The sequence below is a fragment of the Plectrocnemia conspersa genome, unplaced genomic scaffold (assembly GCF_051122295.1).
Source record: "Plectrocnemia conspersa isolate PC_06_02 unplaced genomic scaffold, ASM5112229v1 ptg000009l, whole genome shotgun sequence".
NCBI classification, from domain to species: Eukaryota; Metazoa; Arthropoda; class Insecta; order Trichoptera; family Polycentropodidae; genus Plectrocnemia; species Plectrocnemia conspersa.
Genome location: NW_028277173.1, coordinates 29,119,041 through 29,145,251, shown reverse-complemented (window position 1 = coordinate 29,145,251; position 26,211 = coordinate 29,119,041). Strand labels below are relative to the sequence as shown.

Here is a 26,211-nt window from a genome sequence, read left to right as displayed (position 1 = left end):
GTGAAGACTTCAGTACGCTAGGCATAATAAGTTGGAAGAGGAAAGCAACTGATCAGAAAAGGTGGAGGATTTTAACGGACAAAGTCAAAACCGACCACCAGGTTGTAGCGCCGTGGAGAAGACGATTTCAGTCTGGTGTGTCACTACTTACTTAGTAGTTGTTTATTATGCTTACCACAATGTGCCATATTTATTTATTTTTAAATTTTCCACGTCTGTATATCTTAGCCAACTGGGTAAGTCAATCAGGCATAATGACTGAAGGTCTGGGAATAGGTGATATTTATAATAATAATTGTAATTTATTATGTTTAATATAATTTATATTTAATAGATGTCACTGTAGCTGAAGCTGGTTTTCAACAATAGTGCATTTTTAATGGACTATCGCTTGCCTTCTAACAACGAAATATTAATAATAAATAAACTTCGCTTCAAATTAACAGTTGGAATAAAATTTCGACGGGTGGTCCACACAGTTTTATTAATATTTTTTTACAAATTGAATTATTTAATTCGAGATGAAAAATAATAAAATATAAAAATTTTTTATACGAGTTCAATAGGGATGGTAAAGCTGCAAAAAATGCTCATAAACTAAATATTGCTTTTGATGTAGGTACTGTTAACATGAACGTAAGGGTGCAATAATATTTTTTTTTCTGGTACGTTTCATATTCTTTTAGCTGGCACTTGAAAAATCTGCCTATATCCAATATTTTTTGTTTTCCCCTACGTTTTTAAGGAAATTATTTCATTTTTTATTTTCAAGAAAATACAACTAAACTTATTTTTTATTTATAATGTAACTATTCAAAATAATAAGAAAAAAAATTCTTTTGTCGTTGTCTTTTTAAAATAAATTGATTAAATTGTTTATAATAAATTACGTATTTCAACATCATGCAAAGGTATAATAAAGAAATAAAATATTTGGGAGTATTATCTAAGACGGTAAAATCACTCGAAACGATAAAAGGGACAAATCTAAAAGGATTATGTAATGAATGCAGTAGAAAATATAGAGCTGTCGATTCAAAGTCTAACTGTAAACTTGAGAAACCACAACAGAAATCAAAAATTGTTGAAAAGAAAAACGTAAAAATAAATGGAACTCCAAGATATAAAAATTGTGAGAAATTTGCTTCTACTGAAACGCTAATACTCCCATGCAAGTATAAAATTGAAAGCAATATCAAAGAAGAATGTAAAGAAATAGATATAGAAGAACCGAAAAAAGCATACAATGAAATGTTCGTAGAAAAACAGAAAGAAGGAAGCGAAGAAATGGCTGTAGAACAACTGAAAAAAGCATACAATGAAATGGTCGTAGAAAAACAGAAAGAAGGAAGCGAAGAAATGGCTGTAGAACAACTGAAAAAAGAATGTAAAGAAGAAGTCATAGAAGAACCGAAAGAAGCATACAAAGAAACGGTTGTACCAAGACTGAAAGAAGCAAGCATAAAAACGGCTGTAGAACAACCGAAAGTAGCATCCGATCGAATAACTGTAGAGCAAGCTAAAGTACCATGTAAAAAACAAGTTAAAGAACAATCTGTAATATCTTGTGAAAAACCTAAAGTCAATGAGGATTTTAAGGAAGATATAAATAAATATATTAAAATGTATAGAAAAACGCCAATCTTAAACAGAGTCAGAATCAGCAATTCTTCTACTGATATTTCTACGACTATTAAATTTCCGAATCGGTTCAAAAATATTAAACCGAGATATTTACTTAATTTAAAACCAAAGACTATGCAACAAAATTATAATAGCACTCCAGCATTTTCTAATACAGGTTTAATGTCGTTCACTTCTTGCAAATAATATTTTATTTTCTTAGAAAAAATAACTTTTGTAATCTACTTTGAAAATAAAATTATTATTCCAACATAAACGGCTTTATTTACTAGAAATAATGATACAAAAAATAATGATTTAGAAAAATATATTATAATAAATTATCTATACAATTTTTTAACAATATTCATCAAAATAAATTTGTTATAAAGATAAAAATTAATATTATATAATATTGATAATATGTATTACAGTTTTAAGTACTGAATAAATGTTATTAATTATATATGTATGTATAATTATGGCATCTCGTTTTTGATTTCACACATCGTATAGTAAAGAAAATTATGGGGATGCAACCTAAAAATTAATATTTAATTAATAATTGTTATCGTATATTCATGTAATAGATTTTCTTACCACAAGCAAATGACCACTCTTTGAGCGATGAATTGATGGTTCGGTTCCAGTCGTCACTTTAATGACTCCGCCCTGTTTTCCGCTGACTAGATTGTGTTCAATCCTATTGATCATAATAAATAATTTAATAAAAATAAATAAAATCATATTATTACACAATATAAAAACACTTACGATCCTGTATCTACTATTAGTAAGCTATTTGTCTTTTTAGTAACATTTATAATCATTATCACAGTTTCAATTAAATGAGGAACAGTTAATATTAAATCACCCTGTAATAAAATAAAAATTATAATGTATATAAACAGAATATACTTAGATATATAAATTTGTATTCACCTTGTCTTTCTTCAGTTCATTTGGAATCTTTATCATCATCAAATCATCAGTCTCGGACGTGACGACGAAAGTCAACATATCCAAAGGTAGTTTGTGCTTCAGTTTAAAGGTTTTCTTACCGTCGAGTATATATATAGCTTTATCGCTGACTAACAGCACTCGCTCCCTAGGTTTATATTGATTTCTGTCATACTTAATCGCTCCAGTTGAATACTGGATCTTTTCACCTGAAGGTAGTTGACTATTCATGAAGCCCTGTTGCAATGTAAACTGTTCGGTAGATAATCTTTCTTGTAAGAACCACTGTTTGATGCTACGTTGGTAACTTTTCTTTTTGCCTTTGAACACGGATTCCGCCATAACTTTCAATTCAAACTGCGCTTTCCTCTTCGGATCCAAAGAACGTCTATATATCCTAGCCAAATATTTGCGATGCATATCGTGCAATAGTGCAGATGCTTCTTTGCAAGCAAACGGACAAGGTGGCCAAGATCTATCCAAGACTTTAGTCGGTAATGTCTTAGACAACTTCTTCAACCAGTGTGATTTAGCTATTTCAATAAAGTTCTTGTTATCTGCATTAGGTTTTTCGTTTCTTGTTATGAATCCCTTAATGAAGCGTCTGATTACGATTACAGCTTTCCTCCTCTTCTCGGCCTCCGCTTTAGCCAGTTGACGGCGCATATATTTCTGAATCACAATAGCCGAATGCTTCTTTTTCAAGAAGCGACGGCGTTCCAGTATGCCTTTCCAATTACTCTGAATGATGGCGATGATCTGTTCTTTCTTTACTTGGAAAGCATCTTCCGTTCTGAATAATGTCTTTGGGAATCGAATGAATAGCTTTGTACTGTAAAAAATACAAATTAATTAAAAATAAATCTATTTAAATGATATTAATATAATAAACTTACTTTCCCAGTCTATATTCATCTTCTTCGAACTTCAAAACCTTCACAAGTTCTTTCACACCTTCTTTCGCAGGACCTCGGTAATTCGGCCAAGTGTTCTTAGAAAGGCACTTGTATCTATTCAAGAACAAGTCGTATGGTCGTCTATAAGCAAATCCAGCTCTCCTCACTCTTAAATTCTCCATCAAACCCAAATATTTAACTTGATGCGATACAAGAACATCGTCAAATTGACTAGCGACTTGGAAATCATTAGGCTTAATACACCGGACATAAGACGGTTCCTTTCCCATCAATATCTTCACTAGTTCATTGAGGGAGTTCTTGAATTGCGTGACAGCAGTATCTGGTCTCTTCTTATTTTTCCATTCGGTATTTGAGAAACACTTTTGAACGATAGGGTTAGTCGACGTGGACATGACTTCTCGTAGATCTCTGAACAACAAATCATTGTTTTTCTCCAAAAAGCCGTTAACGTTGTATGTTACATCTCCGGCATAATGCACCAAACAGAATTCCTTAAGATATTAATGATATTTATAAAATAAACACAGTTAATTAGTCATTTATAATGAAACAAACTTACATCTCTTCCCATAGTCTTTTGCGTTTTGATATCAGCTTTCATATGACCGATGAAATGGTGATGCTTAGTCAGATTTTTATTCATCTTGGCTAAGAAACTCAAATCCGTTGGTTCACCAGGACGTAAACATTCTTCGTCCAGTAAAGATATGATGCCTGTATAAAATTATACTTTTAGTTATTGAAATTACTAATAGATGATGTAGTTTATATAATTATACTTGCCTTTATGTTTCTCTTCAATTAAATCACAAATCACTTGGTTATTGAAGAACGCTACCGGCTCCCAAACAATGCCTTCTTTAAGATACTCTTCTTGCTCTGACTTCAGCGTGAGATGAATGAACAACTGTTGCAGTTTCTCGTTGCAAAAGTTGATGCAGAACTGTTCAAAGATGTTCTTCTTAAAAATCTCAAATCCGTATATGTCTAAGATTCCAATCACAGAGTTACGCTCCTTAACTTCTGGTTGAAGAGAATCGTTAAGCCTTGACACCAGCCAGGTGAACAGTCGGTCATAAATCGCCTTAGCCAACGCATCTCTAGCGTGCTGCGCCATGTCGTCCGATAGCGGACTAGTCACCACATCGCCATTAGCGTCAATGGTACGATTAGTCAGAGCATCTTTTAAAACGTTAGTATTGACTCCGAGCAGCTGATATACATAAAAATGACATTAATAATCTACAACTTGAAAACAAGTTTATATATCCTTAAAAACATACTTTAGCAACGACTTCCAGATTGTTGTTAACCAAAATTTGTACGTTTCCTTTATCGTCAACGCCAAAATTAACGTTTCCAATGTGAAGAATGCTAGCAATAATATCGAATATATGATCCTGTTCATTTTTTCCAATATCGATGGTTTCCATACCTTTGATCACGGCTTTAAATTGATCGATATCTTTTCGTTTAATGTCGCCCAGTGATGCCTAATAAATATAAAAATGTGTTATTTCATGTATAATATTTAATTCAGTATATATTATAATAATTATAGCTTACAGACTCCTTTGTGTATCTGTAATTGTCTGCTTTAGATTCTAGCGTTAATCGATTCAATGTTTCCGGACTTGCTCCGGCTAGCAATTGATAGAATATGTGGAAGTTCCTCTCTCCGCTCACATGATGGACGACTCTGGACTTTTCCAGAAGGTAGTTTATTATGTTACCTCCGACTGGTCCACCTTCATAGTTGAACTGGATATCCATATACTTTCCAAAGCGGCTTGAATTATCATTCTTGTTCGTCTTTGCATTGCCGAAAGCTTCCAAAACGGGATTGCTCTGAACCAACTTTTGCTTCACAGTCTCTACGTTCTTTATATGACCGGTCCTGGCGGCGATGTACTCAATGATCTTCTTAGAAGATTCAGTCTTCCCGGAACCAGATTCACCTGAAAAAAATCCATTTGTTTTAAATTTGACAAATGTTGAATTTCAAGCGATACGTGGAGAAAAAAGTATAAACAAGAAGAACTTTGTTTAAAGTCAAACAAAAAGCATCTCCAATAATTTGCATGAAATAGAATAAATCTAGCTCGAAAATTGTGTGATTTATGAACATTAAATAATGGCTTAGCGTCTAATTTATTGGCTATGAAAAGCGGATTGTGTATGAAACAGCTAATGCATCTTCAAGACACGTATAGAAAAAACACTAATGGCCTCGCATCAAATGAACTATAATTTATATTAATAAAGGACAGCCACATTGAAACTTAAATTTTCATAAAAGGTAGGTTAGAGTGGATCTAAACATGAACACGATTGGCTCTGATCTATCCCATTTGTCCAAGCTTCCTTGGAGGACCATTATAAATATATTATCAAACAGCTCTTCCAGCGAAATTATAGTTTTTATGTGTAATGCATATTGAAATTATTATATTAATTTTCAATACTTTTATATTCTCTTCGTTGAGCTATCAACTGATATAATACTAGCATAGTTATGATATAAAAGTAATTTATTACATTTGCACAGTTATATCTATCGCTTGGAGTTATTACCGTGCGCTACTAGTAATACATTATTAAACCATCCATACTATAGGAAAATACAGCTGTGATTAAGTAAATTAAGTGAAATAACAAATACAGTAAATATTATAATAATTCAAGTGGATAAACTATTTGTATAATTCAGAATTTGAGTAAATAGCTACACAGAGAATGTGACTTATTTCAAAAGTACTAACCTGATATGAGTATACATTGCTCCCTATGTTCTCCAATCAGTGAACGGTATGCATTATCGGCTATGGCATATCTAAAATGATAAAATGTACATTAATTGAGGTTACGATTGTGAAATTGCACCGTTTTACAGAATATATTGTATACATGTGCGGAGGAGCTTCGAAAAAGTTTTTGTTTGTATAATCCCGTACTTCTTCTTCAGTGTAGAGTGGCAAGTTTTTGTAAGGATTGACAGCAATCAACACTTGTCCGATGTAGGTCTGTAAGGTTCATGTAAAATTATTAATTAAAATTCTGTTAATATCTCTAGATCAATATAAGATATTATAACATTAGAATTAAACTATTACAATTGTTAAATTATATAATAAATAATCTTTGATACGTACATATATGAGATTTTCACTATATCTCTTCTTCAGATTGTCGATGAAAGCTTCTTCACTCTGGTACTTCTCCAACAATACAAAGTCCTGAACGCCGACTTTGTCCCTGATATGGAGATTTGTCTCCATGGCTGGTCTTGGTATCCTGTCGAAACCGAAACGTGGTTATGAATAATACATAATCAAACGAACAGGTACGATATGATACGATAGGGTATCTATATATATTATTATCGAAACGGTTCCGGCTTATCGACAGCCCAAATAAGGGGCTATTTCTAGGCGCGCCACCTTATAATGTACATAGTGGTAATTTTTATTAAAAATCAATCAGTGTTTTATCTGTAAGTATCTAACGGAGATTGAAAATCAATAATACATGATTTACACGTATGCATAATGTATGTGGGTGTATGTATTTTTTACACGATATAATGTAATTTACCTTGAAAACGCCATTAACGCGAGTGTTTCTGCGTTTTGGATGATTTTTAATTCTGCCTTGTGGAATTAAATGGATTGTAATAATTCATAACGACTGACTTATCGCTAATGATCAATAATAAAGCTTAATAATTAATTTGATAACGGTAAAAGGTGTACTAATCAAACGTTATTCATATATCTATAATAAATTAAATGTATTTTAATCTTATAATAAAGTATTGTATCAATAGAGAGTACAAAAACCTTTTTTCATAATATTTCATTTACTTATTACCTTATTTTAAATAATAAGGAACTGATATTATATTGTTGTATTTTATAAAAGAAAACTATTCAATATCAGCTCAATTGGTTATAACATGAGAATATTGTATAGATCTACTATCAATTTAAAATAAAATATTTATTATTTTATTAGCTAATTTTTTTCAAATATTTCTTATGATTTAGACGTATTTATCTAGGACGTATTTTTTTAATTTAAGAAACAATCCTTATTATATGCATCTAACAAAAAATGCTATTTATTTAAATTTTTATGACAAAATATTCAGTATGTATTATACATATTATAATACCTATTATTGATAATTATCACTAAGAAAAACATGATTTTTTTACTTCAAAGTTAAAAGTGGTTTAGTATATTTTATTGAATGTTACAAGAATAAAGTTGTATACGTCGCACGAAAATACGATTGTGTGTTGTTTTTGTTTCTACCTGCGTTGCAATGACGGTTATTATCGGGAAACTGCAGCGTATCGGTATACTTTTGAGAGTTTAGCAGAGATCGATAACAATTTTACACCTATGATATATTATTTAAAAATACAAATTATATACATATAATAGATATAAATTTACATACGTAGAAAATATATTTACAGAATATTATAAATATTTTAAAATACAATTAAATACATTTAAAAAATAAAAATTCAAAATAAAATCACGTTTAAGTTGGAAGTAAAAATACTAATTTTTTTGTCAGTTTTCACTTTCATCACTTTCTAATAATGTAGAAGAAGAAGATTGATAACTAATATTCTCTATAAAAAATTAAATGTTGAGAACAATGCGAACCATTTCAACCTGAATTTAATGAGTAGAATTTTTATCATTATGAAATTAATTTAATGTGTTTATCAGTAATTTTTTTATAATATTTTGTTGAATGTTTACTGAATTCTTTTAAAAACAAAACTAAATTCTGGGGGAGGGGAAACCGGAATTTTCCAGAAAGGTGTTCCAATAAAAAAATAAAATGGAACGCCGTTCCGAATTAAAAACATGAAGTTTTATAATTAAATAAAGGCATTTTTATAATTTTTTATACATTCTTGAAATGATGCGTATGTTGCCAATGAAGCGAACCATTTCTGCCTGAATTTATAATTATCAAATTAATTTAATGTCTTTATCAGCTTTAGAGTTAAAAAATCTTGATAAACTTTTGTTGAATGTAAACTAAATTCAAGGGGGGAAATAAACGAGAAAAAAAAATAGAACGCCGTCCTGAATTAAAAATATGGCGTTTTATAATTAAAATGAATGCGTTTTTACCATTTTTTTTACGTATTCTTGAAATGGTATAGATGTTGTGAATGAAGCAAACAATTTCTGCCTGAAATTAATATGAGTAGAACTTTCCCCAATATAAAATTAATTCAATAACTTTATCAAATTTAGAGTTAATTTAGTATACAATTTTTTGTTGAATGTTTATTGAATATTTAAGTCAAAGTTAAATTTAGGGGGAAGAGTAAAGAAGATTTTTTTAGGAAAGCGTTTCTGTAAGATATTTGTAAATGGATGGCTATTCCGAATTAAAAGTATGGCGTTTTATAAGTAGCGGCATAACACCATTTTTTAAAGTATTTTCGAAATGCTGCGGATGTTGAGAATCAGACGAACCGTATCTGCCTGAAATTTGTATTTATGAAAGGTCGCTTTCGCACGAAGTAAAAAACAGCCTAAACCGTTTGCTTTAAAATGACACATATTAGAAAAAAATTGTAAAGTAAGTTAAAAATATTTTATAATAAAAAAATAAAATTTTTTTTTTTTAATGCAAAAAAGTCATTTTACGAGATGAAACAGTTTTTGCGAACATAACTAACTTGTTTCAAAATAGATGCAATTAAAAAAATAAGCAAAATGTAAAGAAGCCAAACACGTTTAATAAAAGAAAAAAAATTTTTTTTTTACATAAATACATAGGTATTTTACGATTTTTGTGACTACAGTAACTGCCATAGTATTAATCAAATTTACATAAAAATTGAGCTTATATCTATCTCGATTTTGTTAGCCAGATTAATCCATCATCCCGTTTTAAAACGGTAGCTACTCAAACGATTAATAAATCATAACTTCCTTTAAAAAATCCTAGAGAAAAAAAGTAAAGATGGCAAAAATGTTCTATAATATTATAGATTATATAATAAAATTAAAATAAAAACTTTTTTACCCATTTTTGTATACAGAAATCTACATAATTTTATGGTCAGCCTGATATGGCATATTGTTTCAATATGGCGGCTATTAAAAAAATCGTTAAAAATGTTGAATAATGAATATTAAAATTAAATTAAAATCAAAAACTTTTTTATTAAAGCTGATTTATTTACGTTTCGTCAACTTTATTGCATAATTGCGTTTTTTGTTAAATCTCTGTGACCTGTAATGAAAAGTTTTATGTAGATCTTAAACCAATCTTATAATTCTGTTAGCCGCCTAAATCATTTCTTAAAACATGAATATTTATATATTTTTTTAAATATATAATCAACATACGATAATTGTACATGTAGTTGTTTTTAATGACATAGTGCGATAAAAATGCTTTACTTTCACCAGCGATTGCATTACCGGTTTACTGGTAAATGGCCCAAAATCAGGCATTGATAATATTTTTTAATGACACACTTTTAAAACATTATAATTATTTGTACTCAATCAACAATCGGTAAATGAGTCTTGGAAGAGTATAAGATAAATTTGACAAAGAATTGTTTTAATACTATAAATTAATAGTAACTAACAGTATAAAAATGTTTTATAATTATTTACACTTACAGCTTACTAAATATGAAGTAATATATTTAACATTAAATAAGTCAATGACTAAATAAATACAGACGTTTAATAAGCAATATAACTTGTTTCGAAAACAGTCGAAATTAATGTTTAATAAAAACTGATTTTTGATAACTGATGGAATATTAGAAAGGGCGGAACTTATTACAATAAGACTGGATGTAATAATTAATTAAATACACCAACTTTAAAGCGATGAGAAACGTACACCATTATATTCATGAATTTCAGATAAATTAATATTTTACGCCATATGCACCGATTAAATAAAACGTTTTCTACTACTTGCGATTTTTAGTCCATTTCGAAACGCCTCAAGCGTGCGAATTGTGTAATTTTGATTCAGTCTATACTTATACAATTTTATAATACAAATAGACAATTTGTGACATTGAATAGTCCCAACAAGATCCCTTAAATGTTGAATATATTATTTTTGACACAGTAACCTTTCTTTATCTCCATTGAGTTTCTCCTACAATGACTTTCAGCATTTCCATTTCCCAAAGGTATTATCGTTTCTATGGGACATCATGTTAAAATGTGAAAACTCAATTTTATGTCGCAGTGTTTTAACATCAACCGCTTCGTCAGTGTCAGTCTAGAAACATGTGGGGATTTATGTCTTTTGTTGGAAACCCGTTTCTTCGTCGCAGTCCCGCTTTTCAACAATGAGATGATAAATCGCGAAAGAAAGCTCGCGAAACATCTGGTGAAAGCACCTATATATACACATTACATTATGTGCAGTGATAACGAGAAATCTTCTTGCACATTGCATTATTTAAACATTTTTATCGTCAAGGCAAATTTCACAATCTCGCGAAAGTTCAAAGAGGAACGCCGATTAGCACTTAAAGGTCGCTAGAGTTATATTTATATGGGTTTTTATAGTGGAAGGGAATATGACATTTACTTTGTATGTCAAATATATAAGTACATAAAAATGCTTAACTGCCGATAGCATTTTTAATCAGTTAAATGTCATTCGAGTGTATTTTATATAGGTGTCCTAAGTATACAAGATATCTTGAAATTCAAGTTTGCTATAAATCACAATATTATATTTAGAATATCAAGTATTTTTGTATTGTAAAAATACCTCTCAATCTAATTGAACTTTCCATTTTGGTATAATGAATATATAACATATAGTTCTTCCATCATTATCTATCTACCGTCAAACATCTTGAACATCAAATTGTGACTAAAATACTTGTGTTCTTAGGAAGAACGTCAAGTGACCTATTTTCAAAATATCAGAATAATGTAATCCATTCATAGGATTTCGCAGTATAATATGTGTACGATATTAATAAGCACTAGCTCAATTAAATAATTAAAATATACTCCTTTCAGTTCCATTCTGGTGTTGTTATCATACCTATTAGTGGATGTTGCTTTTTACTACGTTGGAACACTTTAATGCATTGCCTGTCATTTCAGTTCTTTCCTGACGGGGAGGGGGGAGGGGGGCAAAAGTTGGATATTCAGTGGTCGTTTTTTTATATTTTCATTTCATTAAGATACATCATGATTTCATTAAAGGACATGTATTTTTCTGGGCAAATTCAAGGGGGCGACCTTGTTAAGTATTCAAGTCATAAGCAATAAAATCGTGCCGTCGCAGTTGGTTCCCATTGCTATTTTCTATGAGCTGTAGGATATAATATCTTTTTTTTTGCCTTATCCGTGAGATTAGAAAACTCTAGCAAAGCTTATCTGTAATGATCGATTGGAATCATTATAATATAATATTCACTAATTATAAATTTAAAAATACAGATCTTTCGGATGTTAATCACATAACGCAGCGGGAATATTTTACCTTAGATTACTATAAGCTTTTGATTTTTCATATAAATCAAATTATTAAGTTCTCTAAACAAAACATTAAGCATTGTTTTGCTTGACAAATCGTTAATAATATGTTTCATTTGAAAGGGCAGGGCGTAAATTAGAGGGGCGGAATTGAACAATACGGAATAATTGGTCTATAAATTTCTGTGAAAGTGTATAAAAGACCTGATACTTCACCCAATCTTTTCCTATCGGTAAAAAAAATCCGCGCGCTTCGGTGATGTACACTAAGTGTAAATTTGATAAATAAAATAATATTTTTTTGTAATTAGATAATAATAAACAACCATTTGTCATCGCATAAATACAGAAATTAAACATAATAATGAAAAAGCAAATTGAAATCACTTTAACTGGAACACTCATTTTTCTGTACTTGTAAGTTGACAAAATGTTTATTTTAATAATTCCGATAATTATTTATATATTGAAATTATCTGATATAATATTTAAGTGTATCACGAAGGAATACTTTAAATATGAACATTTTATTCGACATATTGATAGATATATTTACATGTAAACTCAGTGTACATCACTGTAAATGAAAGGTTAATATGGTCTTATATTATTAATAAAACTTTAAAACTGATTAAGTAAATAACAAAAGACATATTTTCAACAATGGCATTTAGAATTCATCAGAACAATAATGGTTTGACTTAATTAGTAATCAGAAGAACACCCTGAATTGCACAATAGCCTCGCATACTTTCGAAAGTCATCAATTAGCATTAATAGCCAACAATAACCATAAAAATCTATTAAACCATTTTCTTCATTAACTTCGAAGCTCGTTTAGGAAAAACTGGTATTTATGAAAGAATAAAATATCATATGTATTAAAAAAATAAAAAAAATAGAAAAAGATTGATAGTTATTTATTTTTAAACGTTTAATTGTAGTTTAATTAACTGAGCTGAGATATCGGTTCTTGTGATTTAAATATATATGATTAAAATACTGTATGATTTACTTCTCAATAAAATTTCACATTTTTTTTAATAATCCTAATCGCTTTACAAAAGTAAGGTGCCATGATATCATGTCCGGATGTTAGTCACGAATAGACCACAACAATAAACTGTACACGTAATGCACAAAAGCATAAAAATCGTTCCGTGCCTTGTCAGTCGTCAGACGGTTTAATTATCTCGCTCCAAAAGCAAACGTCTTTTTTGCCTTTTCATAATAATATAGTATACATATCATATAAGCGTATATTCTGTTCAGAGGTCGTGTACTACTTTTCGCTCGGCACATCAAGAGTTAAACGAAGATTAATGGGAAAGTATTAAAATTTCATTTCAGCCTTCATAAAATTGACTGCGATATGCATCAAGTTTAAAAGGAGAGTTGCGAATGGTTAAGTGCTCCTACGTCTCAAATTTAGCATTGGAATTTTAATTTAGCTCATATCAAGTTACCGCATCGAGATTGAAACGCGACGCTTTGTTTATAGATGTAATCAATCGCTTTCGAGTTAATATATATACATATATCTTGGCACGTCATATTTCAAAGAAAGTCCGGAAGACCAGTTGTAAAAAATAATAAGTAATAGGCAACTTAATCCTATTTCAATTAGCATTAAAAAATGTTTGGCTTATTATAATTCTGATCAATCATCACAAATTAGGTTTCCATAGATTTTCATATTCTCAACAGTGATTAAAATAAAATCGTGCTAATTCCTACATAGTGACATCTTTTGGTTGTAAGCTCTAATAATATTTTATGATTAATAAAATAGATCCTTAATTTACAGACACTGATTTTAATAGTCGTTGATTGTGTTTACTTCGTTGTAACGTAAAATTAACAATACATATATAAATCATAGCAATATAGATAACATGATGTTGGAATACTTAAATTGTGCTATACATATGTATTATATTATACAAAAACGTCGACCTTTGCTCTAGTATATTTTGGTAATAATCGATTTACATACGTCTTACATAAGTCTACGTCTAAATATGTTATTCATGTGTAGGGAGAAGAGGTGTTAATTTTTATTGAACAAACATATATAACGATCCATGAGTTTAAAGGGTAATAAGACAACACAATACATTTTTCTTAAAGCTTTTAGTATGCAATAAGAGTAAAACACTTATGTATTAGGAATATATATAAATAGTATAAATACAAAATAATTTGTATGCTATGGTACTGCAGTTAAAGTGAAGCAAAGTACTTTTTGTTGTTGGAGAGAATTCAAAGAATTTTTTTAGTAGCTAAGGGACGGTGTTGACAACCCGACAATGCTGCGACTAAAGAGTTGCGATCGCGATCCTTATTCTTGCCCGTTACGGCCAGGATCTCAGAGCCATTCATATTTTAACGAGCTTGCCAAGCACTGGGTGAAAATGTTTTCGGTGACTCCAGTTGAAATTTTACGCAGTATTAAAAGTAAATTATTTAGCTTTGACCTTTCAGGTATTATGCGTATGCGATTGACCGGGGTCTGTGAACTTAAATAATTTATAAGTTAAGTCGCCGTGCCACAACATATCGAATACTTTGTCTATATTTAGCATTAATAATCCTGTGCTTTTTTCATATAAAATGTTATCTTATCTATTTAGCGCAGTGGATTTCTAATTATTTTATTGACATATTTAGTTTTTGTAATTAAAGGTATGTGTTACAAATTTTTATATACCTTTATTTTTATTTGAATAAAAAGATAAGTTATTAGATAAAATAATTAGTGGACTTTGCTTTTCAGCAAGGTATGAATTTTAAATTAAATCTATTCATTCGTTTTAAAAAACAACATGTTGGAAAGGCCCACCTTTTATTATTGTTTAACGTTTATCTCAAAAACAGGTATGCGTCGCAAAGTTATAAGTTATTTGTATTTGTTGTTTCAAGACAAAAGATTTTATTACAATCAGTTCAATAATTCGACCGCGATTAATTTATTTTGTATGCCAATCCGCATAAAATAAACGCCGATACGAATCCGATCGAATTCGTTCCAAACATTATTAGCTATTATATATACAATAAGTTCGATAAAATTATTGATCAATTTTGTTAAATTAATTAAATCGCAGCTGATCTTAATTCTGGTGATTTAATTTATTGTTGTCCAATTCCGCACAAAGCTAACGATGTACATACATACGTCGAATTTGTTCCAAAAATTATGTACAACAGATAGTAAGTTATTAAATAAAGTTACAAAGTTTTAGGCTTGGAAGATAACTTTTTTTTATTATTGTAAATAGTATAATATATGTACTACTTTATATCATTTTGCAATTGTAGCTTTTATAGGTCAATAACTACAATAATGCAATAGGTAAAGATTAAAATCAATAAGAAAAAACATGTATTTATTTTAGTCTATTGTTAAACAGTTAGTAATTAAATAAAATGGTCGGTATTTATTAAAGGTTCTATCTTTTATGTTCAATATTGTGCTTATAAATTTAATGGTTACTTATATTTTACCAAATGTTTGTATTTCAATAGAAAACGACAATATTAAATGGAAAAGCCTCGTAAAAATATTAATATAAAATTTCCACCACAAAAATTACATATAATCGGATTTTATTGACCACATAATATTTAACTGACCGCTTGATTTAAAGAGTTAAATGGACAGTAACTCGATGTTTAAATAATTATTTTATGATAATATTGTCTTTATGTCAGTAATTTTTACAGCTTATCATGATAAAAATAACTTGACGTTGATTCCTATAAAGTAACAAGTTTAAGTTATTTTTTACAAGTAATGATAGATAACGTTAAACTGGCAAAAATCACTGTCACAAAGACAACATTATCACAAAATAGTCCTTTAAACGTCGACAATATTCAAGAAGCATTAAAATACACACCCATATGCACGATTTGGTAGCAATACCAAAAGTGATCTCATCGTTCATCATTCAAGCATTACTCTATAAACAAAGCCAACAAAACGATGATTCAGATCAAAAGCAACAAGGTCTCGCTTGTGTTACTCATTTGGCAAAGCAACAAATGTAAATCTTTTAAAAAAAAGGCGACCGTTGGAACTCTTAGGACAGATCTTTCCAGTGGTTCCACCTACTACCCAACCGTGACTTGAGATCATCATTGTGAATCATCACATCTGTGAACTCACCTTTGAAGCACCTCGCCAGATCCTGGTTTGGAGCGATGACCCAACCGTTGCTGGTGACCCATTTGGGTCGAAATGAAGCGCCGGTCCTGAGGGACCACTGTCGGCGGACTCATGTCCTTTGCCACTTTTTTCCTCACAAAAAACACATATCACTAAGGCAATATTCGCGAACCGGCTCACTCTCGCTCGAGAGAGTGAGCGGAAACACTCTCGCTCGTCTCGGAACTTGGCGAGAAATGAGGGAACTCACGAACGAGTTACCTGTCTGTACGACCTTGTTATGGTAGAGGGGACACGCACACATATACACATTAGTAGAGAAAAAGTCCGTACCGCAAACCGCAAGTTATCGCGTAAGGATATCCGCGAAATTTCTTAGATACTAAAACGAAGAAAACTTGGATATTCTCCATTGGTAATGCTAAGTATTATATATCTAATCTTATACACAGATTTTTAGTGTATCATAATTTTTTATGATAGCTCTAAATAAAGCGTGTCAAAACACTAACTTGTAGTGATTATCGTTCATTCGGTTTGGTAAATTGCAACAAATTGCGACATTGTTTATGTGTTTAATTCATAACGATGACGTTCGCTTTTTTCGGATCAAATAAGGTCAGTAGTTTAATAGTTATATTAGAAAAACTAACGATGATGATGATGATGATGAAAATGCATAAAAAGTTTGAAAAACGTGAAAGGATATTCTCTTCTCTATTCGTTAACTGGTAAGTTTCTCTTTGAACAGTTTATGACATGTACAACATTAGAATGCTCAATAAATAAAGAAAACTTCCACTATTAATTCATAAGTATGAATAAGCAAGAACTAAATTCGACAACCATGCAAGTATTCCAAAGCGAGCAGGTCTATCTTAAATGTATGAAAGCTGCGCATTTTTACGAGCGAAACGTGTTAGATACAAAAGTTACAAAGCAAAGGGAATTGTATTTTAATTTATTTTACTACATATGCTTTGATAATTATACTAACCAACACGATAGTCCAGTGTCGGCGACGATTGCTCGGTATGGAGTAACACCAGTATTTAACAGTCATTTGAAATAAAACGATACAAAAAACATATAGCACACCTATACTAGCATTAAAAAACTAATACAAACAATTAAATAACTGAGCACAAAAAAAATATACTGTTACTATATAAACAGCTTATTAAGCCAGTATTGACAGATACTTGCTCGGGGAGGAGTAACCACAAATTTTTTTTTTAAACTACTTCAAAATAGAGCGATAAGATAATATACAACACACCTTTCAATACTAGCATTAAAAAATCATAATAGATTTTTAATTGAAAAATATGACGCATGATCATATTGACTTATTGATTTCTAGAATCGGTGACTACATAAAGATCAAACTTAAATTTAACTATAAACATAAAATTCCTAAATACATATTGCTTTAAAGTCGCTAATCTCAATCCGTGGTGTATAAATGTTTTTATACAAGATTAAAAATATAAAAAACATAAACAATAAATTAAGTAAAAGTTGCTGGTATATAAGATTTAATTCAAAATATAATACTTATAGCAATAGCAAAATAAGATTAATTTAAAAAAATACAAAAACTAAATAAAATATAAATTATTAAGGTTAAATTTAAAACTATTTACTTAACTAAGTCCCTAGAGCTACTAAAATTAAATTTATGTCTCTAATGTTTAGAGGCATAAATTTAATTTTAGTAGCTCTTGCTTTTAAACTTCTAACTTTTAACGAAACTGCATTAAATTGAGAGCAAGCGTCAGATATCTAGACTCCAAGCTCAAGTTTACCGAAATTCATAGGCTTCTATAGCTTATTAGGCCGGTTTTAGCATATGCTTGCTCGGTGTGGAGTAACACCAGAAGTCATTTAAAATTTAGCGCTAAATACAATATTTGTAATAAACCTTTCTATTCCTTAAAAACATCATATTAGATTCTTAATAAAATAAATTAAAAAACATTGCGATAAACATACCGGAAAATACTATGAAAATATTACGCAAGACCATAATAATAAAAAAATCTCTAGATTCAGTGACTACGAAAATACACATAGATATATCTCACTACTTACTTGGTAGTTGTTGATTTTGTGTACTCTGTTGTAAAACATTAGGCTAATGACTGTGATGTTGCAACGGAAGAATTGAAGGATAGCAAAAAAACACAGAATAATACGCATTACTAATAAACGCATGCATAAATAAATGCTTATCTTATTCTGATATTTGCCATAAAAGTCACCATTAACTTCATAATTATCCCTGTATTTTTTGCCACCAATATAAATAGAATATAAATCAACTTTGGGTCAGAATAAAAATAAAATCTTGGTCAAAATTTTATTAACAGCCTGGTCATAATTATATTATTCAGGATCAAAATAAATATGAAATGGTTAGAAAAAAATTACATACGGTCAGAATAAAAATATAAGACGATCAGAATTAAAATATAGGCTGATATGAATTAAAATAATGGATGGTCATAATTATATTATTCAAGGTCAGAATAAATATCAAATTGTTAAATTAAAAATAGCATACGGTCAGACTAAAAATATATGACTATCAGAATTAAAATTTAGGACTATCATGTGGGTTAAAATCTGTCAACATAAAACTGACTATGAGGTTAACTTCGAATTGCGAGTCAATGAGACACTTCTTCTTAGCAAAAAATGCGTTTACGCCTTCGAAAAACATGTATGAATATAATGTTTATCGGTCGTATCTACTATGACCGAAATTTGCAGAATTTGTTCGTTGAATGAAACAAAACGGAATGGCCCACTCTTTAATATCGTTTAACGATTATCTCAAAAACAGGTGTGCGTCGTCATTTTAAACACACTGTATGGACAAAATGTTGCCAACCGAGTAAAAAAATATATTTGCACTTTTAATGTTTAATCTTTTTGACTACGAAGTATAAAGTATTGAATTCGACGTATTTATCAGATTTTAGATAACGTCATATCAAGCATCACGCACAGATGACGTCTTGATATTTTTTATGATAAGTATCTTAGAATCCATAATTTATTTGTAATAAAAATATAAATTATTAAACATATCCAAATATAGTGGTTTTAGAAATTTGAGTCACGTTCGACGTTTAAGGAAAATGAGCGATAATACATATGTGCTTACCACATGTCATCGTGACTTAATAGATTACTTACGTGTTTTAAGTTAACTCTTGAAATGAATTTCAAAAGTAATGATAAATAACATAATAATATTAATATACACTAATAAACGATGTTTACGTAAACTGACATAGGTTCTATGCTTTTGCGTACCAACACTCGTCGTCGTTCCACGACGGTGAATATTATTTTTATTGATAGTTAAGAAAAATGATATTCAGATGCACTTCTGTCGCTTATCTCTTATATAATATAAATATTTAGTCTGCATTCATATTTTTATACACAAAGTTTAGCGTAGCAATAAATAATCAATATTAGCGTAAGTGCAAAGTGTAGCTTTATCACATTATCCGCGAATCTAACTCATCTTTAATGCTCACGGGAGATAACGTCAGCCATTTATTTGCTTTTTTTTTTAGAAAATAACAAACTTTGTATAATATAATACAATGTACGAAGCAAACGAACCGTTAAAAGTTAACGCACAAAATTTCAACAATTAGTCGCTAACATAATCGCGGTCTTAAGAGACAATAATTTGCGCATGACCATGACCAATTACGGAGACTTGTATACTATTTTCCTTTTTCCATGTTCTTTGGAGGGAAAAATTAATGTTCTGTATGAACTAACGGTAATTATAAAGTGGTTATCAATAGAGCTTTATTTTTTACCTTAACGTTGTGATATAATTGATTGTGTTGATTGAACGAAATCAATTCATTGGATGTATCAAATTATATAATAACAATAATATGCTACATATGCATATACATATATTACTACCATATACGTAACTCTATGCTGTTTCGTTTTTGATTAGAAGTTATTTGGATTTTGGGACAGAGACCAGCGACAAACAATTTGCATATAGATATTGACTATGCAGTTCATACCAGAATCTTTACTGGTGTTAAGATATTAATTCTTTTATACATAAATTAGAAATGGCATTTACAGAATCAAGCTAAACCGGACCTGACATTGAAAAGGGTGCTATTGTGCGTTTGGTGGGACTTAAGCGACTAACACGGGGATTATCGAAAAACTCACATTTTATTTAATTGCTCCTCTTCCATTTTCGGCGGTTTCAACTGTTTGTCCTCCATTTCGATATTGGTGTGCCCACCTGGAATAAAACAAAAACAAATATTTAAAAACGATATTTTTCACAAGGTTTTCACACATTCAACAAAATTTGATAAAATAGTCGAACCTCGCTCGAAGGGCTCACAACCATAAAAAGTGAGAACAAACTCAAGACTGAGAGACTATTGTATTGGTATCTAATATTAAATCGAGACATTATCAAATACCTGATCAAATGTCTCAGCCTATCAATAACGGCAATTACATATTTCAGATAATTGCCGATAAACGAAAACGAGAACAAATCGCGATAATTATTTTATATGCAAGTGTGTTAAATATTACGCACATACATATGCGTTCGTTTTTATTATAATTAAATTCTTTTCGTTTTCATGTCATCGTGTCAATACGCGAAAGCGCAAAGAAGACGAAGACCATTCGTTCCATTCTAGTTGGCGGACGGTCTTATACCCGAATTTTACATATGAAAGCAACGCATAAGAAATCATATTAGACAGAGAAAAAACGTCCATGATGATTACTCAAAAAATTCTAAACAAAAACCCGCCCTACAATCGCAGTGCCACATTGTAGTGGTACGTTTTGACATAATCTTATCGAACGCATAAACATGTATTGCAACGAATTCTTAACCATAATGATAATACATAAAATACTATCGTACAATAATAAAATATGAAAGATATCTATCATATATCTGCTCTAAATGAAGGCGAGAATAACAACGCAGGTACATGTTCAGGGTGTAAGTATATGAGTCACCGCCAGCAATTAATCGCTAGCAGCTTACCGCCGCGACAATTGATCACATATATAATTTATAGTCTATTTAATCATCAAAAATCTATGATTCGTGTCTATACAAACTCGCTTATTCATTAATTGATTGACGGTGTGGCATAACTAAAAAAATATTTTTTACGAGATTTAAATTGTATGCTGTTATAAATTGTTTATGAAACGCAATTTGACACTTAAATTAATCTAATGGAAGTTCAAGAACCATAATTAGTTTTGGAACTTCCATTGGGTTCGGTTTGGGTTTGAACAGAAAATGACATTCATCTTCAATATTTCTTGAACATCATGAATATAATTTTACTAACTAATATATCAAACAATTGATTTATATTACACTGGTCAATATCAATGAAACTATTTATACACTGCGCGGATGGTAAAAATAACACATTTTAAAAACCTTATTTTCAATTTAAAATGAGCAATGTGTAGCGATAATTTGTAGGCTATAAATTGTTTATTAGATCAATTGACGCGGTGGTATAATGCTAGCGATTACTTGCTGGCGGTGAATTGCAAGCGATACATTTTACGGATTCGCAAGCATAGAAGGGCAATGTATGATAATATATGAGTCATATTTAAGTAGCTTGGATATTAAAAAAGAAAATATCGTAATTTGAGTAGACCAGTTGGCAAAAAAAATACACGGTGGGCCACACACATTTATTTAAATAATTATTTTTTGGATTCCGGAACATCTTAGAGAATCATGATAGCCTTAAGGCTAAGACGCAATCGCCGACTTGTCTATGGCTGTCATCATCCAGCTCCATTAATACACTGGCGTTGCACATTAATCTGTTTAATGTCAGCTAAGAGAAGCTGGTCCGGTTCGTATAATTTAATTTTAATATTTTTCTATGTATTATTTTAGTTTATTGAAATAATACAATCAGAAACGGCTCGTTTTTAGGGGCCACAGGGGCCGAGCCCCACCATTAAAGGAAATTAATTATTCAAAATAATTGAAATTGAACAGATTTAAATATAAAGTTGTAAGTATACAATTTTAAAATTGACAGTCATCATTTAATCAGTTGTTATTTATATAATTCATGTAAACGCAATAATTTCACGTGAGAATAACGGTATATACGTGCATTTTTAGCGTGTGTGGATCCTTACTAAGCTACGAGAGCCGGGCCGTCGCTACGACGCGAAGAGGCGACAGACGCATACAATCCGTCAACAGTGATAGCCGTCCACCGTAGACGGCTAAGGTTGAGATTTGGCAGTGGACCATTGTCACTGATGCGAAGCAATTGTGCTCAAGTAAGGGTCGCTAATGAGCCCGTAGGTAAGGGCTTAATTTTGCACTGTTTAAACGAGACATCGCCTTATGACAATTTTACTCCACTTAATGCAATAATATTATACAAAATAGGGCAATGGGAGTAGTTTCCAATAAAAATAATTGTAGAATTATGTTTGGAAGGTTGGAATAGTTGGATATTCGAGAAATATTGAAGATGAATATATATTATAGAAAATATGTAAATAGATTTAATACTAAAAATCTTATAAGAAAATGAGTACGGCCAAGGGAATATTGTACTGAGGTGTGAATTTGTATAATAATATTCCTAAGACAATCCGCAAAAATAAAAATGTGGCGGGTTTTTTCAATGAAACAAAGAGACACCTTTGTGCATTATAATATTAATCTTTTTTTATATTATGTTCATGTTTATACTATATTTTGTATGTATGTTTTAATTATATAATTTGAATTTCGGAACGATCGCGTACTTTTTAGATGTCCGTTAAGGCTAGGACGTCCGCACTTTCCGAATCGCCTATGGCTGTAACCATCCGACTCCTTAATACGCTGGCATTGAACATCGATCTGGTTAATGTCAGCTAGAACTGGTCCGGTTCATATGATTTAATTTTAATATTTGTTTTATTATTTCTTTCTATGTTTTATTTTTATTATATTTTTTTGTGTACTGAAATAATATTATGTATTGTTTTTCGATCATCGCGGCGTATTGAGGCTAGAACCTGTTAGGTCACAATGGTCTTAATTTAATTTATATGTATAAATAATTAGCTGTTTTAGCTATAACAATGCAAAGAAAATGATCAGAATTTTAACAACTTTTAGAGTTTACACCACGATAACGCACCGGCTCACACTTAACCACTGACTCGTGATTTTTGGCCAAAAACGAAAGCGTCCTATTTTTTTAATAATCGCTGACACTAAATAGTGTAGGGTAAATATATTCAACATCTTTCGGTTCGGAATATTTTTTAATCGACAAACACAGGAAAACCTCAAATAATAACTAAAATATTATTCAATGAATATTTATAATTCAGTATAGTCAAGTATAACCATTTTTCTGTTAAAATTATGTTGTAATTTTATTAGTGAGAAATATTATGTCATTGATTAAAATTGGGGTCGTATAAAAACATATTTTTATTGAGCAAACGATAAGGATATAATTATCATTGCGAGTAATATGGAGGAAAAACAATGTTTGCGCTATTATTATCAAGTCCTTGTTCGAGGATATAATGTCATCAGTTAACACCGGAACTGTTCCACCGTCGCGCTACCAGATAAACGACGAAACGTGATCGGACTTTAAAAAATGCTTACAAAGTGATTTACAACTTTTTTTCATAGCATAGTAAAAACACACGGTAAAGTAATAAATAGTTGTTTATCGTTTTGTGAGTACTAACCTGTTTATTGAATGCAACATATTGAACTATTTTATTCTTTATCTAAGTTAAGATTGAAACGATAGATTACGCTATAAAAAAATAAGTAAAAAATATATTAATTAGTGTTTTATGTATATTTTATCAATTGCACAAAAATAGCAGTGACGTTATCGTTTGAAGATAAAAAGTAAACACGAAAGTTTTTTTTAATACATATATGTAAACACAATTGGGTTAAAAATCGTATTTAAGTAATTGTAGTTTATTCTTGTATTATATTGGATGTTCATACATTTATTATATTTTGTGAAAAGCATTACGTACTTTTATATTAAACTGTATCAGAAAATCCTATTTTTTGTAATCAATATTTAGATTAGATAAATCTCCCAAACATGTTTGATTGAAACGTATTGCTGTTTTACTTAAAAAATATATATAAATATTATAAAACTGTAGATTAGATCGATAATAAAATAATCTGAAAACTTTTGAGAACCGATTACGTCTGTTAGCGATTTTCTTCGCCTAGCCGCTGTTCATCTATGCTCGTTTATCTTCCGGAAAAATTAATATCTTGTCGCCAGAAGTTGTCAACCATCTTCATTTATCGCCATCGCCTTCAGAACGTTGTGACCGGCATAATTTATGAATAAATTTACATTGCTTCTAAAAATACGCGCGTAACTTCCTCCAGTAAGAGTATTTCTGGTATCAAATACACACTATTAATTCACTAGATTAATTGTTTTTTTTATAATCGATTTTAACACACGCCATTTCCATGTCGTTATTTAAAATTAAAATTATCACGCAAATAAAAAAAACAATCGTTTTAGCGTGCTACCGAGGATGAGTCACGTAAATCGCTTTGCAATAACTGCAACGTGTTTTTTATTTGTATTGTGAATTAAAAACTCACCCGGAAGTCTAAACTAGCATTTTAGTGGCTAGCTCTCGAAGGGTGCTTTTCAGATTTTCAGCGTTGGCAACCGTAAACTTTCGCGCCCGACGACCAATTCGAACTGAGCTGTCACACGCCGAGCGTGCTGCGTGCGTAAACGTGATGCCATTTGCCGCCGTGACCTATCTGCAAACATTTACATAAAAAAACACACACACAGTTCGAGAACGAACAACGTGCGTTCGCACACTTGTGTGTGTTTTATTTTTGGCTTTTCGAATGTGTAATTCGTTACTTAGAGACTAGCGAGCTTAGGGTTACCATAGGTAAAAACGAAAAAAGAATAAAGATTCAAATCGATAAAAACAAAGGAAATCTCAAAATATTACTTAAAATTATAATATATATATCTAATTCAAAAAAAATTGTACACACATGAAATGTAATGGCATTTTTATAAACAATTCAACATCTTAAATAATTTATATATAACCCACATATATTCAATTTTTTTTATGTTGAGACAAACTTCCTTTGGTACGGTTGTGTGTGTGTATGCATACATCTTTGTGAAAGAGAAAAGTTATATTTTTTACGTTTTAATGTTTTAAAATGTATATTGTCTCATTTACTCCAACTTGGGGGTGGATACGCTATACATCGGCAAACGTCATCCGACGCGCCGTTTGGTAATCTTAGAGATTTCAACACCGGTAGTATTAGGGTAAAAATTGACCATCGCTACTACCGGTTTTACAAAGTGCAATACCGGTAGTACTGAAAATATTTTTTTAAATTCCGTAAATCTTATTTTTTGAAAACGATATATTTATGGCTTAGAACTAAGAAAATGCCGATACCCATATTGCTTGAAATCGAAAGCGTAGAATAAAATGATATTGTAGGGGATTAGCCAAGGTAGTTTAAGGTATCATAGTAGGGTAAGGTATCATAGTAGAATAATGTTCAATAGTTTTGTATTTTTGTATATGCACGATGTGTCAAAATAAAAGAAATACATCTACATAGCATCAGACAAATCTAACGGTACTTAGCAGTTGTTATTAATTATGTTTTGTAACAAATAAATTACCGCGCCTTTTTTATGATAGGGATGGCTGGCGAAGTGAAAACTAAAGTAATTATTGTATACATGAAATTCTTTCTAATATTTTTTTTTAATATCCATTCAGACGTATTTTTATCCAAATAGTCTACGGAATATGCTTCTCCAAACATTGGTGTTAACTATTAACAAAAATAGAGTCGCAATAATTATTTTTAAATAAAGAAACTTCATTGGAAAATATTGCAATGTTATTTTTTTCTGTTATCTTTTGATATTA

General features: G+C 30.4%; 1 protein-coding gene across 3 annotated transcripts; it reads right to left on the bottom strand.

The window, feature by feature from the left end:
• Positions 1 to 1,934: 1,934 nt before the first annotated feature.
• Myo61F (unconventional myosin 61F) lies at positions 1,935 to 25,058 on the bottom strand. 3 transcript variants are annotated; one of them, XM_088193675.1, is made up of 14 exons: positions 24,884 to 25,058; positions 20,419 to 20,494; positions 6,656 to 6,797; positions 6,411 to 6,526; positions 6,266 to 6,336; positions 5,070 to 5,461; positions 4,787 to 4,996; positions 4,287 to 4,716; positions 4,063 to 4,217; positions 3,480 to 3,994; positions 2,566 to 3,415; positions 2,398 to 2,498; positions 2,224 to 2,326; positions 1,935 to 2,163 (listed from the first exon to the last, which is right to left on the bottom strand). In XM_088193675.1, exons 2-14 carry the CDS (start codon positions 20,472 to 20,474, stop codon positions 2,149 to 2,151), a joined length of 3,156 nt encoding a protein of 1,051 aa, XP_088049801.1. In that variant the 5' UTR covers positions 20,475 to 20,494; positions 24,884 to 25,058; the 3' UTR covers positions 1,935 to 2,148. The 3 variants fall into 3 exon arrangements, with proteins under 3 accessions (XP_088049801.1, XP_088049802.1, XP_088049800.1); XM_088193676.1 differs by lacking the exon at positions 24,884 to 25,058 and adding an exon at positions 20,582 to 20,616; XM_088193674.1 differs by lacking the exons at positions 20,419 to 20,494; positions 24,884 to 25,058 and adding an exon at positions 16,192 to 16,476.
• Positions 25,059 to 26,211: the final 1,153 nt, after the last annotated feature.